General features: G+C 37.9%; 2 protein-coding genes across 2 annotated transcripts; both read left to right on the forward strand.

Annotated features, from left to right (window-relative positions):
• Nucleotides 1-327: 327 nt before the first annotated feature.
• On the forward strand, nt 328-858 carry LOC106656841. The gene is made up of 3 exons (XM_014377994.1): nt 328-395; nt 488-599; nt 678-858. The coding sequence occupies exons 1-3, from the start codon at nt 329-331 to the stop codon at nt 856-858; spliced, it is 360 nt and encodes a 119-aa protein (XP_014233480.1). The 5' UTR covers nt 328.
• Nucleotides 859-5076: 4218 nt separating this feature from the next.
• Nucleotides 5077-11699, forward strand: LOC106656842. Its single transcript, XM_023462995.1, has one exon. The coding sequence runs from the start codon at nt 5853-5855 to the stop codon at nt 11220-11222; it is 5370 nt and encodes a 1789-aa protein (XP_023318763.1). The 5' UTR covers nt 5077-5852; the 3' UTR covers nt 11223-11699.
• Nucleotides 11700-13630: the final 1931 nt, after the last annotated feature.

The following is a 13630-nucleotide window of genomic DNA, read 5'->3' on the forward strand; positions in this document are numbered from 1 at the left end:
TATTGATGGCATTTATTTATTGACAATTTACATGCCTCCACCCGTGCTTACGCACGCGTACCGAAGTGTTCGTCACATTTTTATCAAAATAATATTAATTATTTTCAACTTCTTCTTTTTTTTTTTTTTTTTTTTTTTTTGATTAATTATGTGTGCGTTAGTTAAAAAAACAGAGCTGCGCGAATTATCTCACGCGATTATGCGCTGACTTCGATAAGACTCGAGAGAGTATAAAAAGCCAGTCGAAAAAGGGTAGAGACGATTCAGTGCTTAGCAAGCGATCAAGTGCAATTCAACTCGTGACATAAAAAACAAAACCCTAATCAACATGAAATCCATCGTAGCTTTCGTTCTCCTTGGCATCGTCGCCGTCGTCTTGGCCGTGCCTAAATACGGTGAGTCATTGTGTCCTCTTGATTTTATTTCTTTTTTCCTCGATACGTAAAATTGCAAAGTCTTACGTTATGCAAAATTTTGCGATTTTCAGACAACTGCGACGAGGATGTGCAAAACAGCTTCGACAAAGAATCGTGCATCGAGGTCCACTGCGAGTCGTTCAAGAACGAGACTCTTCAGTTCAGCAAGCTTCGTGCCCACTCGTAAGTATCTACTCACGATAGATAATGGGCGACTTTTGATGCTGGCCATTTCTTCTAATTTTGTATTCTTTTCTATAGCTGCCCACTCGTCTACTGCAAGGAAGGCGAGAAATACAAAGGCGAAACCCCCGTAGACGAGAGCAAGGTCTATCCAGACTGTTGTGCCAAGCCCATCTGCGAAAAAGTCGCCGCCGTTGAGCAGGAGAAGCCCGTCGAGAAGCCAGTCGAGAAGCCCGTAGAAGCCGAGAAAAAACAATAATTTTCTCTAGTCTAGGATACGTTGTCAGATGGTTTTTTGTACTCGTTTTTATCACTCGCTTTTTTCTCGCGAGAAAAATTTTTGAATAATAAAATAATAAACGAACGTTTGACGTTTGAAAAGCAAACACAAGGCTTTGATGATCATTTTCATTCCTCCGACCCAATCAAAACAATGTATCCGTATTATATTACGATATACTTACATGTCGTCTCGAGAGCCGACGATCGAGATAACAAAAAAAAAAAATTGAAAGAAAATAAGTAAATAAATATAAACGCGCGGAATAGAAAAAATTAATGAGTTGGCGAGATCTTTTCGATCGCGAACGATCGTTTCGTACACACGTCTCATTTCAATTTTTCTAGCCTTGAAAGCTCGGGCCTGATTCGATCATTATTATTGGTATACGGTCACCATTATTAACTCCGATAATCCCGATCCCCGCAAAAGTTTCCCACATAAAGAAAAGCTTGTGTATACATACATGCGTGTACCACAATGACGAATAACGTCGTCGTCGAGCCTGAAAAATGTAGAAGGGGGCAGGAGTAGTAGTAGTAGTAAACAAGGCAAAAAAAAACCGAACGAAAGAAATCGTAATTATTTATTAGCAGCTCTCGGTTGAAAATGCCATTATTAGCCATGTATCCGCGAACGAACGATCATAATCGTGCTGCAGTGTTCGCAACCGTCAAACGCAATTGTCGCGATGAGCGCGCAGGGGTATACACACTCATGCGCGCGCGAGATTTTTCCGCAAAGTCTCTCCTCGTCGCGGGTAATTGGCTGTTGTGCGCTGCAGCGATCGGTTTCATCGCGCGCGATTGATTCATCAAGAAAATCAGATACATAATATAACATATATCCGAACGAAGAATACAAGACGACGCAGTGCAGTGCAGCACACGCGTTCTCAATAATGAACTCTTAAAATGGTCATTTTGTGTATAGCTCACGGAATAGTAGTGGTAGTAGTAGCTGGTGTCACCGAACGAATACCAATTTCCTGTGCGCGCGCGACGACCGAATGGGAAAATATACCATGCGACTTTTTTTTCCTAATGGCCGGCTCACACGGCGCAAGCAGCAACAGGTGTCGCGCCTGCATGCCGTATACTACACGTGCCTTTACTCTACTACATATACATGTATATATCGGCGTATGTATATCCTTGAACGAAGAATAAAATCGCAAATTCAACATTCGTTGAATCGCCGGCTGCCATCAGCAGCTCCCGTCCGTATACTGTAATAATATAAAGGTACTTGTAAATCGTATCCAGTGCAGAGCTCCTAGAGGAGTTAGTATAACGATGCTGCGAGGACACGCGCGCGTAAATATCGCGAGAAAATTCAATAAAGCAAGCCCATAGACACACACGTACACACAGAGTCGATAACAAGTGCAGCGGTAGCAGCTGCCGCGGGCCAAGTTTTATAATAATATAAACGCCGTGTATACGCGTGTGCGTATGCAAATTAAAGGCCCCTCCGATAAAAGCGCCAATGAACGAGTGCTTTCCCTTGTAAAATGGCTCCATTAGAGCAGCGACCATAACGCACGACCGCGAGAGAAAGAGAAAGAGAAAGAGAACGTTGAACCGTGTCTTGGTCGATTGTTTTGTTTTTTTTATTCGACGAAGTGTCAGATTAATCGACTCCTGGATGGATTAAGCTCCTTGTATTTGCTTTATTGTTACTCGCTCTCCGGCAACATGAGGAGTCGTTCACTTTTTTTGTTGCTGTCGTTTTCGTTGTCAGCGGATTTTGGCAAAACACAACGATTAGTTGAATCCTGTGTCCCGTTATATAGCCGTGAACTATAACGACGCGCTGTGTGTGGACAAAAACATCGCCCGAAAACGGTATACCGGAGATACAATACGTATACGCGAAAACGCCATTAATCAAATACTCAATTACGAATGAATAATTTTTATTACGAAAAAGACGTTTTTTTAAACTCAGATTTCTTTCGGCATTTTGAGACATGTCCTTTGAATCGTGAAAATGGAGCCTTTTGAAAAACTGACATGAGTCGAGCGACTAGTTTTATTGTTGAGCCTTCGCAATAGTTTTAATGAAAGTAATTTTCATCCGTCGCCAATGGATTTCGCATACGAAACGCGCGGATAAATTAATTTAAACTGACATACCAGTTACGAGTACCAATCAACATTGAATATCAAAGGCTAACTTTATTAATTAACGAACCGACTCAAAGTGAGTAGGAAAAAATCAGCGTGTACTAATTGTATTATTATTTATTAATTTGATCGTGTGATCGTGTATTATTTACATTCTCCCCGAAGCGACAATATCTTTTATCATATACATCACTTTCTACGGCTCAAATTGACATCTACACTCGTGCATATATCAAATTGCTAAGAATTCCATCTGTACGAGACCCCTAGCAATTCGAAGCTTGGGTTTTCAACCCCTCTAAGCGACCCCGTCGTTTTCTAGATCTGACCTTGACTCAAACGATCTTACGTAACTTTTATTCTAATACGTCTATTTTCATGACTACATATTCTGCCAATTTATTAAATTTTAATAACTGCTTAAATTTTTACAGTTTTTCTTTAATTAAATTTTTTCAGTTTTTCTTATTATTAAATTCGATCGTTCTCAACATGGCAAACACAGAAAAAAGCCGTTCCAATAGACGCTGATTTTCCGGACAATCTCTGGACTGGAAGTTCAATTCCCGAGTACGTATGATATCGTCGCCCCAGCGCAAGAACCGCACAAATAAACTTAAGGGGCAAAAACAACCTTATCCCTATGTTAAAAGGATAGGATTAAGGCACCTTTTTGCCACTTGAGTTTATTTGTGCGGTTCTTGCGCTGAGGCGACGATATTTAATAATGCGCGATGAAAAAAATCGAATATAAATGAAAATATAATTATAACGCATTTTGCAAAACGGGTTCAGTTGAAGCCCAAATTTTAGCCTTGGAAAACAGAAAGAAAAAGCTGGAAACAGTCAAAGCTAGAATTGTTTCTGAAATGGAAATGATCGAGACACAATTAGAAAAGTGTTACAACCAGCTTCAAGCAGAATGTGAACGCGGAGAAACCGAAACGTTACATGCTAAAGGCGAAGGGCCTTCGGAGATCAGATGGAAACGTTTGCTAGTGAGTATCGATACATCTCTAATGAGTCAAGCGATCTGAACGAACTGAACCTTTTTTTTAGGCCGATATAAGGTGGACAACAACGACGTCAGTAAAAATCTGAGCAGATTAGAAAAATTCAATGTATCTACTCGCAAAAGACCCAGACTTTCTTTAGTAGGTAAAAAAACCTCCAATGGGAGGGTATTGATGAACGTTGAAGAAGAAAATAAGACACTGAAAGCCGCCATAAATAATGTAAAAGAAGTCCATTGAAGGGACCTCGACATGTAGCACACATATACAGATGATCCGATAGATTCCAATCGTCCTGTCGGTACAATTGGTTGGAAATTTTGTATGATTTATTTTTCGCCATTCTTCACAAAAAATTTTTTATCTAATGATCCACGTATACTCTAAACCCAAAGGAGTCATTTTCGAACCTCAAAAGAGTAAACTGCGTTATTTATTATTTTAAAAAGAGTTAATGATTCAGTTTACTCCTTTCACTTTACTCGACAAAATCCCAATACCTCAATAGACCCCACCACGAATCATCACCCAATTATAAGGAAAAATAGTTTTTTATTAGCAAAATCGAGTGGTATGTCTATTTTTGGTGTGGGTGCCTCGTAGAAAAAGTTATGTACCATATAAACGTGGAAATTTGCCCGCGCTCATTGTGTAAATATTTTCAGTGCATTTTAATCGAAGTTTGCGTTACACATCAACAGTTTTACTATAAATGGCACAATTTATATTGCCCATTTTAGTTTTCGACATTTTGGGAAAGATGACGCTATGTTCTTTTTTTGAATGTCAAAAAATCAATATTTTAACCAAATTTAGGAGCAAATATTGTCTTAAAATAATTGGTTCATCGGCTTCAGCTTTAACATGTACTTTTTGAAATCCTCAATGGCCCTCGCCCAAATTTGATGGGCACTATTTTTTTCATGTTTCTGAATCACTTTTAAGTCCCTGTTTGAAAAAGGTACGAGCGAGCACGAGTGACGAATGTGTGTGAGTGGGGGGAGAGTCCCGGCTCTCGGTGTGTGCTGTGCTGTGCGCTGTGCGTATGCCTAATTATTCTCTCTCATAGTACTGTGCGTGGTACATGCTTACTGTAATCAATAAAAGTGTCTTCTATAAATACATTACTTAAATTAACTTATATTAATACATTAATTAAACAATACTTGATTAAAAGTGTCTTTTATTAATACACCAATCTTTTCCTCTGCTCTTTAAAGAAGCCCGCGGCTCTTATTATTAACATTTTGGTGCATCGGCCGGGAAAGAGCAATGAAGTGAAAAAGAAATTCGTGCAAAGTGAACAAAAGCAAATTGCAAAATAAAAAATAAAGTGTTGAACTGATACAGTGAAAATTGTGGCATTGATTACGGTGTGCAGTTTGAGTGAATCACATATGATCGAGCTGAAAAACAACGATATATGTGATAATTGTCTAAGAACAAACTGAGTGAATGGCAATATCCGCCATTACTCGCTTCATTGCGATAAGCGCGTAAAGACGGCTTATCGAAACGTCGAGAATTTCGGCATTCTCATGCTCACATCCTGTCTTGTTGTCTCTCTGTCCTTCTTCTATGCACGCACAGTTTAGAAGCTCCAAACCGAGCAAGGCCAATGGAGACGTCTCGCAAATAGACTTGCGCACTTGATCTGCTGGTACGCAGTTCATCTCTTGCTCTCGTTATCTCTCTTTACCTACAGACGGTATAATTTCGGTCGCAGAATATACACCTGCGTTGACATTGCCACTAAAGCCATTCGATATAGTACAGTGAAATAATAGAAGAAAACTGATACTATACAGAAGCAAACTACACTTTGTTCAACATGTCTACGAAAGAGGAATTAGTGGCAGAACAACAATCCTTGATTCTCAAACTCTCAAAGGCACTAGATAATTTAAAAAAGACTCCATCGGAGCGTAAGAGTGAAACTCACTTCAATAACCGCAGAGCAGTAATAGTCCAACATTGGACCACATTTTATGAAAACGATCGAGCCATAAACCGTCTTAAAAATGTTGCAAACGATGATTATATAACAAAGGAGTGGTTTGCTGAAGCTGAAGAAATATACATGGATTCGGTGGTGCTCATAGACAACGCCATCGAACAATTACGTCGACAAGCACAACAAGCTCAACCGCTGATTCCTCCGACGAACGAATCCAGCTCTACAATCCAAGCAGTATCGCAGCAAATTCAAATGCCCAAGATAGATTTGCCGAAGTTTGACGGAAACCCTCTCGAGTGGAAATCTTTCAAGGACCAGTTTAATGCGTTGGTTCACACGGTTGGTACAATTGACAACACGCGTAAATTTTTATATTTAAACTCTTGTCTGTCCGGTGAAGCCGCTGACGTCATTGCAAATTACGAAATAACGTGTCAAAATTACTTATCTGCATTTCACGATTTAAAGGAACGGTATGATAACAATCGAATACTGTCGGGAGCATGCATGAGAAAATTATTCGATTTGGAGCAAATGAAAGGCTCAAGTGCACATGATTTAAAACTAATCCTAAACGCCTTTAAACAAATTATTCGTGCATTTGATGGACTAGGAAAACCAATTGATGTGTGGGACGAATGGTTTGTGTTTCTTCTCTCTGAAAAATTAGATAAACAAACTAGCATTCATTGGGAAACTTCTCTTGGCGATAGCAAAGCCGTTCCTACATTTAAACAAATGACCAACTTCTTAGAAAATAGAATGCATGCACTTGAAAAAGCAAACCAATCTGCAAAGTCAAAATCAAATTCCAATGTAACAAACGCAAACCATAGATCCACAAATCAAAAGGGTAATAATAATAATAATGCTAATGTCTCTCAAATAAACAGACAAAATACTTGTACTTATTGTTCAGAAAGTCATGTAACCGGTAAATGCAGTAAATTTAAAGCGTTAATTCCGAGCAAGCGAAAAGAACATGTGACTCAAAACAGACTGTGCTTTTTGTGCCTAAAATCTGGGCATAGCTCTCAAGCATGCACTTCATCATATAGATGTAACGATTGCAAGAGCAAGCATCACATACTACTGCATGATGCACTCAATAGTAATTCCTCAAATAAACGAGCACAGACAGCACAGTCTGATATTGAAATAAATTCCTGCGTTGCTAATAGTGTAACACCGAATAAAATTATTGCATGCGCGAATGATAGTATAAGAACAAAAAACAAATCAGTAGTGCTGTTAACTACTGCACAGGTGAGGCTCGTGACTCGGTCTGGCAAAGCTATTATAGTTCGAGCAGTTCTTGATTCTGCATCGAACACGTCTTTCATTACCAAAAAAATTGCAGAAAAATTAAAATTACCAAACTGGCCTATTAAAGCAGATTTATTTGGTATCCTTGGCATGAATGCGGGTACAGTGGCACGTGAAACGACATTCTCCATTAGCCCGACGGACAATCATCAAGTACAGCTACCAGTGACGGCTCTCATCATAGACAAGATAACTCAGGATACACCAAACGCCCCAGTAAAAAATTACAATTGGCCTCATTTGACGGGATTGACGTTGGCGGACCCTAGTTATGCAACACCAGGCACCATCGACTTACTCATTGGTACAGACCTTACTGGTTTCATTTTCAAAGATGGTGAGCGACAAGGAACGTTGGATGAACCAGTGGCCAGGCTAACCATTTTCGGATGGGTGCTCATGGGAAAAACGCATCCGCCCAAATCAAATAACTGTACCAAGATCACTGAATCAAGGACAGTGACATGCTGTACTGCATTTAAAGCAGACTTATTCTGGGATACAGAGGTGCCTCAGAAATCTCATACCGAAGTCAAACCAATTACTTGTTTAACAAGTAGTCACATTATCAGCAATATAAATGAGCAGAGCTCTCATGATTCTAATCAATGCGTTGGCTGCGATTTACAGAAATTCTGGGAAATAGATGATCTTCATGAGTCAGCTATTCCCTCTGATGACGATATTCAATGTGAAAGAATATTTGCTGAGTCTGTTCAGCGTGATGCAACAGGTAGATACGTGGTACCACTGTTGTTTAAGTTAGATCCAAATAAACATTTAAAATCTAACTTCTCTACTGCCAAAAAATGTTTCACTCATCTCGAGACAAGATTAAAAAATGATAAAATGTTAAATAACAAGTACATTGAATTTATGACTGAATACGAGTCTCTCAATCACATGAATGTGTCACATATCTCAAATGAAATCGGGTATTTCATACCACATCATGGAGTTTTTAAGACTCATGATAACAGTAATAAGTTACGTGTTGTGTTTAATGGCTCATCAAAAACTTCGTCAAAGTATTCACTGAACGACTGCTTATATGCAGGTCCAAAGCTTCAAAATGATATATGGATTGTGTTAACTCGATGGAGACTTCACAAAGTGGCCTTTACTGCTGACATAGTCAAGATGTATAGACAGATCCTGGTAAATAACAACGATCGAAAGTGGCAACGAATCGTGTGGAAAAGTCAAGAGTCTGATGAAATAGTGTCATATGACCTCAATACAGTAACGTATGGATTAACGTCATCGCCATTTCTCGCGTTGCGAGTATTGCAACAATTGGCCAATGACGAAGGAAAAAACTATCCAATGGCAGCTGAGATATTAAAGCACGACTGCTACGTGGATGATTTCTATGCAGGAGCTGACAGTGTTGAAGAAGCACTCTCAATTCAACGTGAGCTGATTAGTATTCTCAGGGCTGGCGGTTTTGAATTGAGCAAGTGGGCAGCGACTGATTCAAAATTACGCATTGAAAAAAAGGATTTGAACAAATCAATACCAACAGCCGAAGGAATATCTGCCTTAGGTCTGTGGTGGAATTCAAAAGAGGACTGCTTCTCACTACAAGTGTCCCTATCTCCTAAATCACGAGATGCTCCAACAAAAAGAAATATTTTGTCGGAACTATCAAAATTATTTGACCCCCAAGGGTGGTTCTCTCCAGTGCTGATATTTGCCAAAGTTGTCATTCAGGATACGTGGCTGTTAAATCTTGATTGGGATCAGCCATTGCCCTCAGCACTCGCGGAAAAATGGGTCAACTTTTATGAATCACTATCACTGTTAGAGAAAATTACAGTAACTCGATGGATAGGCATAACAAAATCTACCAACACCATAGAATTACATGGATTTTGTGACGCATCTGAACGTGCATACGCTGCATGCGTATACTTACGAGTATTGATGCCTGATGGTACGTATAAATCAAACCTACTGATTGCAAAGTCCCGCGTGGCACCGGTAAAAACAATGAGCATTCCAAAGCTAGAACTCTGTGGAGCAGTGCTCTTAGCTGAACTACTACAAAAAATAAAAGCTGGGCTTCATCTGGAGTCAGTAAAAACTTATGGCTGGACAGACTCCAATGTCGTATTAGCATGGATATCCAATCATGCATCGAAGTGGACTCCATTTGTGGCAAATCGAGTATCGAAAATTCAGTCAATATTGACAGCACAAAATTGGTTTCACGTATCGTCAGGACACAATCCTGCCGACGTAGCCACTCGTGGAATCACCCCTTCACAGCTCAAAAATTGCCAACAATGGTGGCATGGCCCCTATTGGCTTGAGAAAGATATAATTAAATATACGTCATCTGCGCTACCAAAAATACCTCCAGAAAGAAAAAATAACATAACAATATTGACTGCACAAGTGAGCGATAACAATAATATTTTGACTAGATTTTCTTCGTATTCAAAACTAATCAGAGTCGTGGCATACATCAATAGGTTTACAAATAATTGCAAACGATCGACTGATAAGCAGTCTTCATTTATAACATCTCAAGAATTATTGCATGCCAAAAATACAATAATTAAAATTTCACAACGCACAAGCTTCAGTGCAGAAGTCGCAGATTTGAATAACAAGAAATGCATAAAAAATGCATCAAAGCTGTTACCCTTTAAACCATTTCTTGACAGCATGGGAATTTTGAGAGTAGGAGGCCGAATAGAAAACGCTCCTATGTTAACTTTCTCAAATAAACATCCTATTCTACTGAGTAAGTCCTGCCCGTTATCTACTCTTTTGATAAATTATGCACACAGCCAAACTCTTCACGGCGGACCATCTCAAACAAGAAACTTTGTATCCTCACAATTTTGGATAGTAAATGGTAGAGCCTTATATAACAAGGTGGTGCGAAGCTGTGTGAGATGTGCAAGACATGCAAATCAGCCAATACAAGCTCAAATGGCTGATCTGCCAAGCTGCCGAGTGACAGGAATCAAACCATTTTTGACCACTGGTGTAGATTACGCAGGACCCATTCGTATAACGCCAATTCGAAGACGTAATCTAAAACCACAAAAAGCTTACATGTGCCTTTTTGTGTGTACGGCCGTCAAAGCTGTACATTTGGAATTAGTCTCCGATATGACGTCAACGGCATTCATTGCAGCGTTTAATAGATTTATCGCGCGCAGAGGTCATTGTCAGCTACTCTTGAGTGACAACGGCACAAATTTTCACGGTGCAGATCGACAGCTGCAACAAATGTATTCGGAAGCGTCGAGCTTTTATCATAACACTGCACAAACTCTTGCCAACGTGGGTGTAGAATGGGCATTCATTCCACCGTCTGCACCCCACTTCGGTGGCTTGTGGGAGGCCGGTGTACGTTCAGTAAAGAGCCACTTACGTCGTGTAATTGGAGACACAGTACTGACTTTTGAAGAATTAAGCACATTGCTATGCAAAATAGAAGCATGTCTGAACTCAAGGCCGCTCACTGAACTCAGCTACAATCCTAAAGATAAACTACCACTTACTCCAGGACATTTTTTGGTTGGTGAACCCACAAGATCCATACCTGAACCAAATTTAATCAATGAAAAAATATCACCTACCAATAGATGGGATATGATTTCAAAACTACGAGACATATTTTGGGAACGGTGGAGAAAAGAATATCTCCAAACATTACAAAAACGAGTCAAATGGCTCCGACCGCAACCCAATGTACTGAAGGACTCTATTGTTCTATTGATCGAAGAAAAAGTACCTCCGTCACAATGGCCACTAGGTAGAGTCATCGAGACAATCAAAGGAAAGGATAATATAGTTCGTGTAGTAAAAATAAAGGTTGGATCAAAAATACTAACTCGCCCAGTGGTGAAACTCTGTTTGATGCCAATACCGACACCACGAGCTTCACCTGATCAATAACATTAACTTACCTACTTAAATAGCAACATAATTATAATTATAATTATCTACGATCCATAGTAATGTTAATTCAAATTAGTATGATGTATACTTGTAACATAAAGATAAACTATTGTACGTAAAATGTATTATGCACGTGTATCATATAAAACTATTTATTATAAATCGTATGTATCAATGCCTGTCTCCGACCGGGCTGGCGGTATGTTTGAAAAAGGTACGAGCGAGCACGAGTGACGAATGTGTGTGAGTGGGGGGAGAGTCCCGGCTCTCGGTGTGTGCTGTGCTGTGCGCTGTGCGTATGCCTAATTATTCTCTCTCATAGTACTGTGCGTGGTACATGCTTACTGTAATCAATAAAAGTGTCTTCTATAAATACATTACTTAAATTAACTTATATTAATACATTAATTAAACAATACTTGATTAAAAGTGTCTTTTATTAATACACCAATCTTTTCCTCTGCTCTTTAAAGAAGCCCGCGGCTCTTATTATTAACAGTCCCTAAGAAAAATTTCACGAGTGTGCTTTAAAAAAAAATAGGTTTTATAATGGCAAAATATTAAAATTTCACGAGATTTACTCATATAATGCTTTACACGCACCATGCACAAATGGACGTATTTAAATAATTCAGCTGTTACGTGATATCGAGCAAGGTTTGTCGCTTTTTAAAAATTTATAAGACACGTGTTTACGCACAACTAAAATATCCAAGGGTTAACTTTAACTGCATATAGATAGTCCAAAATAGCATGTAATGGACAATAATTGACCATATAATTATATCAAATGCATCGTGAATACTTTTGACAAATCACTCAATAATATATAACTATCCAAAATCAAAAATTTCGTTTCAATAATAAATTTTACACTATTATCATTAATACACGAAAAGCTCATGCGAGTCACAAAAATTGGTGGACAATAGAATTCTTTTGTTTTACTTAGCAACCTTCCCCTTCATATTTAAATGTTTATAAGAGTTAAATGTTATACCAGTATGTACAGTCGTAAATTTCAGTCTAAGTTTTATTTTTGAATGTAATATTTTGGAATGATTGCAGTTTACAATTATCATTAGCTTAAAAAAGTTTTATTCTTTTTGACATCCCAAATATGAGTTACTACATTGATCTTTTGCTTTCTGAAGAAAATTATTCGCCCCCAGCTATGATAAATTATCTTTCCTATATTACTCAATGGATTTTTATATCTCCAGACATGAATAAAATTATTCGAAAATTTGGAATAATAATGGTTATCAGCTTTTTTGGATTTGCATTGTTTAATATGGTATTTATAAATGCAATTTTGAATACAAGATCTCCTTAAAGCATAAAATATTGCTATATTTTTTAATTTATTTACAAGCAATACATATTGTGTCTTACGTGTGCGTTAAAAAATTGTTTGAAAATGTTTTTAACGTCAACTGTAAGATACTTTAAAAAAATTTTCGTGAGTGAGTTTGAAGATTTTTTTGACCTTCTAACGATAAAATTTAAAAAGATTCATATAGAAAGTAGTATTTAAAATTGGTAGATTCAGAATGTGTGCACTGTTTCTTAAATTTTTTAATATTGCGGTACGATAATGAAAAAAAAAATAAGAAGTTTCGTTTTAGGCGCTAGTTCTTATACTTGGAGTTATTGAAGGAAGTATGAATGGTTATAATGTATTTGATACATTATTTGTTTTCATTCAGGTTCTTGGTTTTTTTTTTCTATTTATATCCCTCATGTACGATTCAAGTCAGGTATGTATCAAAATTATTAAAACGCATTTGTAACTGCTTTTTTAAACTGAATACCAATTTTACAATAGGTTAAGGGTATAACAATCCAAATTGGGACAATGTGGCAAAATTACGGATCTGACATTGAAAAAAAAAAAATTATATTGCAACACACAAAAATTGGCTTCATTATATCTTTACTTTACTTTTGTTAGTGCTTATTTTATGGAGTTAATGAAGTTATTTTTTTACAATTTATAACATTTTCGACATTTTTTTTAACGATTAATCATGTACTTCAATTTTAAAGTATCAAAAAGATTAACGATTGAACTACAAGTGATTTCTTACTCGATTATTTAGAGAATATAAAACTTGATATTTACAAAGATTTAAAAACGTATGTAGAACTCTGGAAATCTTGCAGGGAAAGGATGATGAAAAATGCAAAACATCTTTTCCGATGTATTAAGGTGATGCCTTGGCCACAATTTTTACCGACCGAGCACAAAAAATGTATATTCTGGTAACTTTTTTCCAGGCTGATTTTCGAAAAACGGCTCTGTGGAGCCCTCCGCATTATTGCTGTGAATAACTGCGACAAATTTCAGCCAATTTCATCGGATAGTTTTCCCGGAAAACAGGATCAGCATTTTTTATCCTGCA

This window comes from Trichogramma pretiosum, unplaced genomic scaffold (genome assembly GCF_000599845.2).
Source record: "Trichogramma pretiosum strain Unisexual culture from Peru unplaced genomic scaffold, Tpre_2.0 scaffold14, whole genome shotgun sequence".
Lineage (NCBI taxonomy): Eukaryota > Metazoa > Arthropoda > Insecta > Hymenoptera > Trichogrammatidae > Trichogramma > Trichogramma pretiosum.

Excerpts from the sequence above, each read along its gene's own strand:
- LOC106656841 (XM_014377994.1), top strand. The coding sequence starts at position 329 with ATGAAATCCATCGTAGCTTTCGTTCTCCTTGGCATCGTCGCCGTCGTC. Across the intron at positions 396-487 it reads CTTGGCCGTGCCTAAATACG|ACAACTGCGACGAGGATGTG; the intron begins GTGAGTCATTGT and ends TGCGATTTTCAG. Across the intron at positions 600-677 it reads AGCAAGCTTCGTGCCCACTC|CTGCCCACTCGTCTACTGCA; the intron begins GTAAGTATCTAC and ends TCTTTTCTATAG.
- LOC106656842 (XM_023462995.1), top strand. The coding sequence starts at position 5,853 with ATGTCTACGAAAGAGGAATTAGTGGCAGAACAACAATCCTTGATTCTC.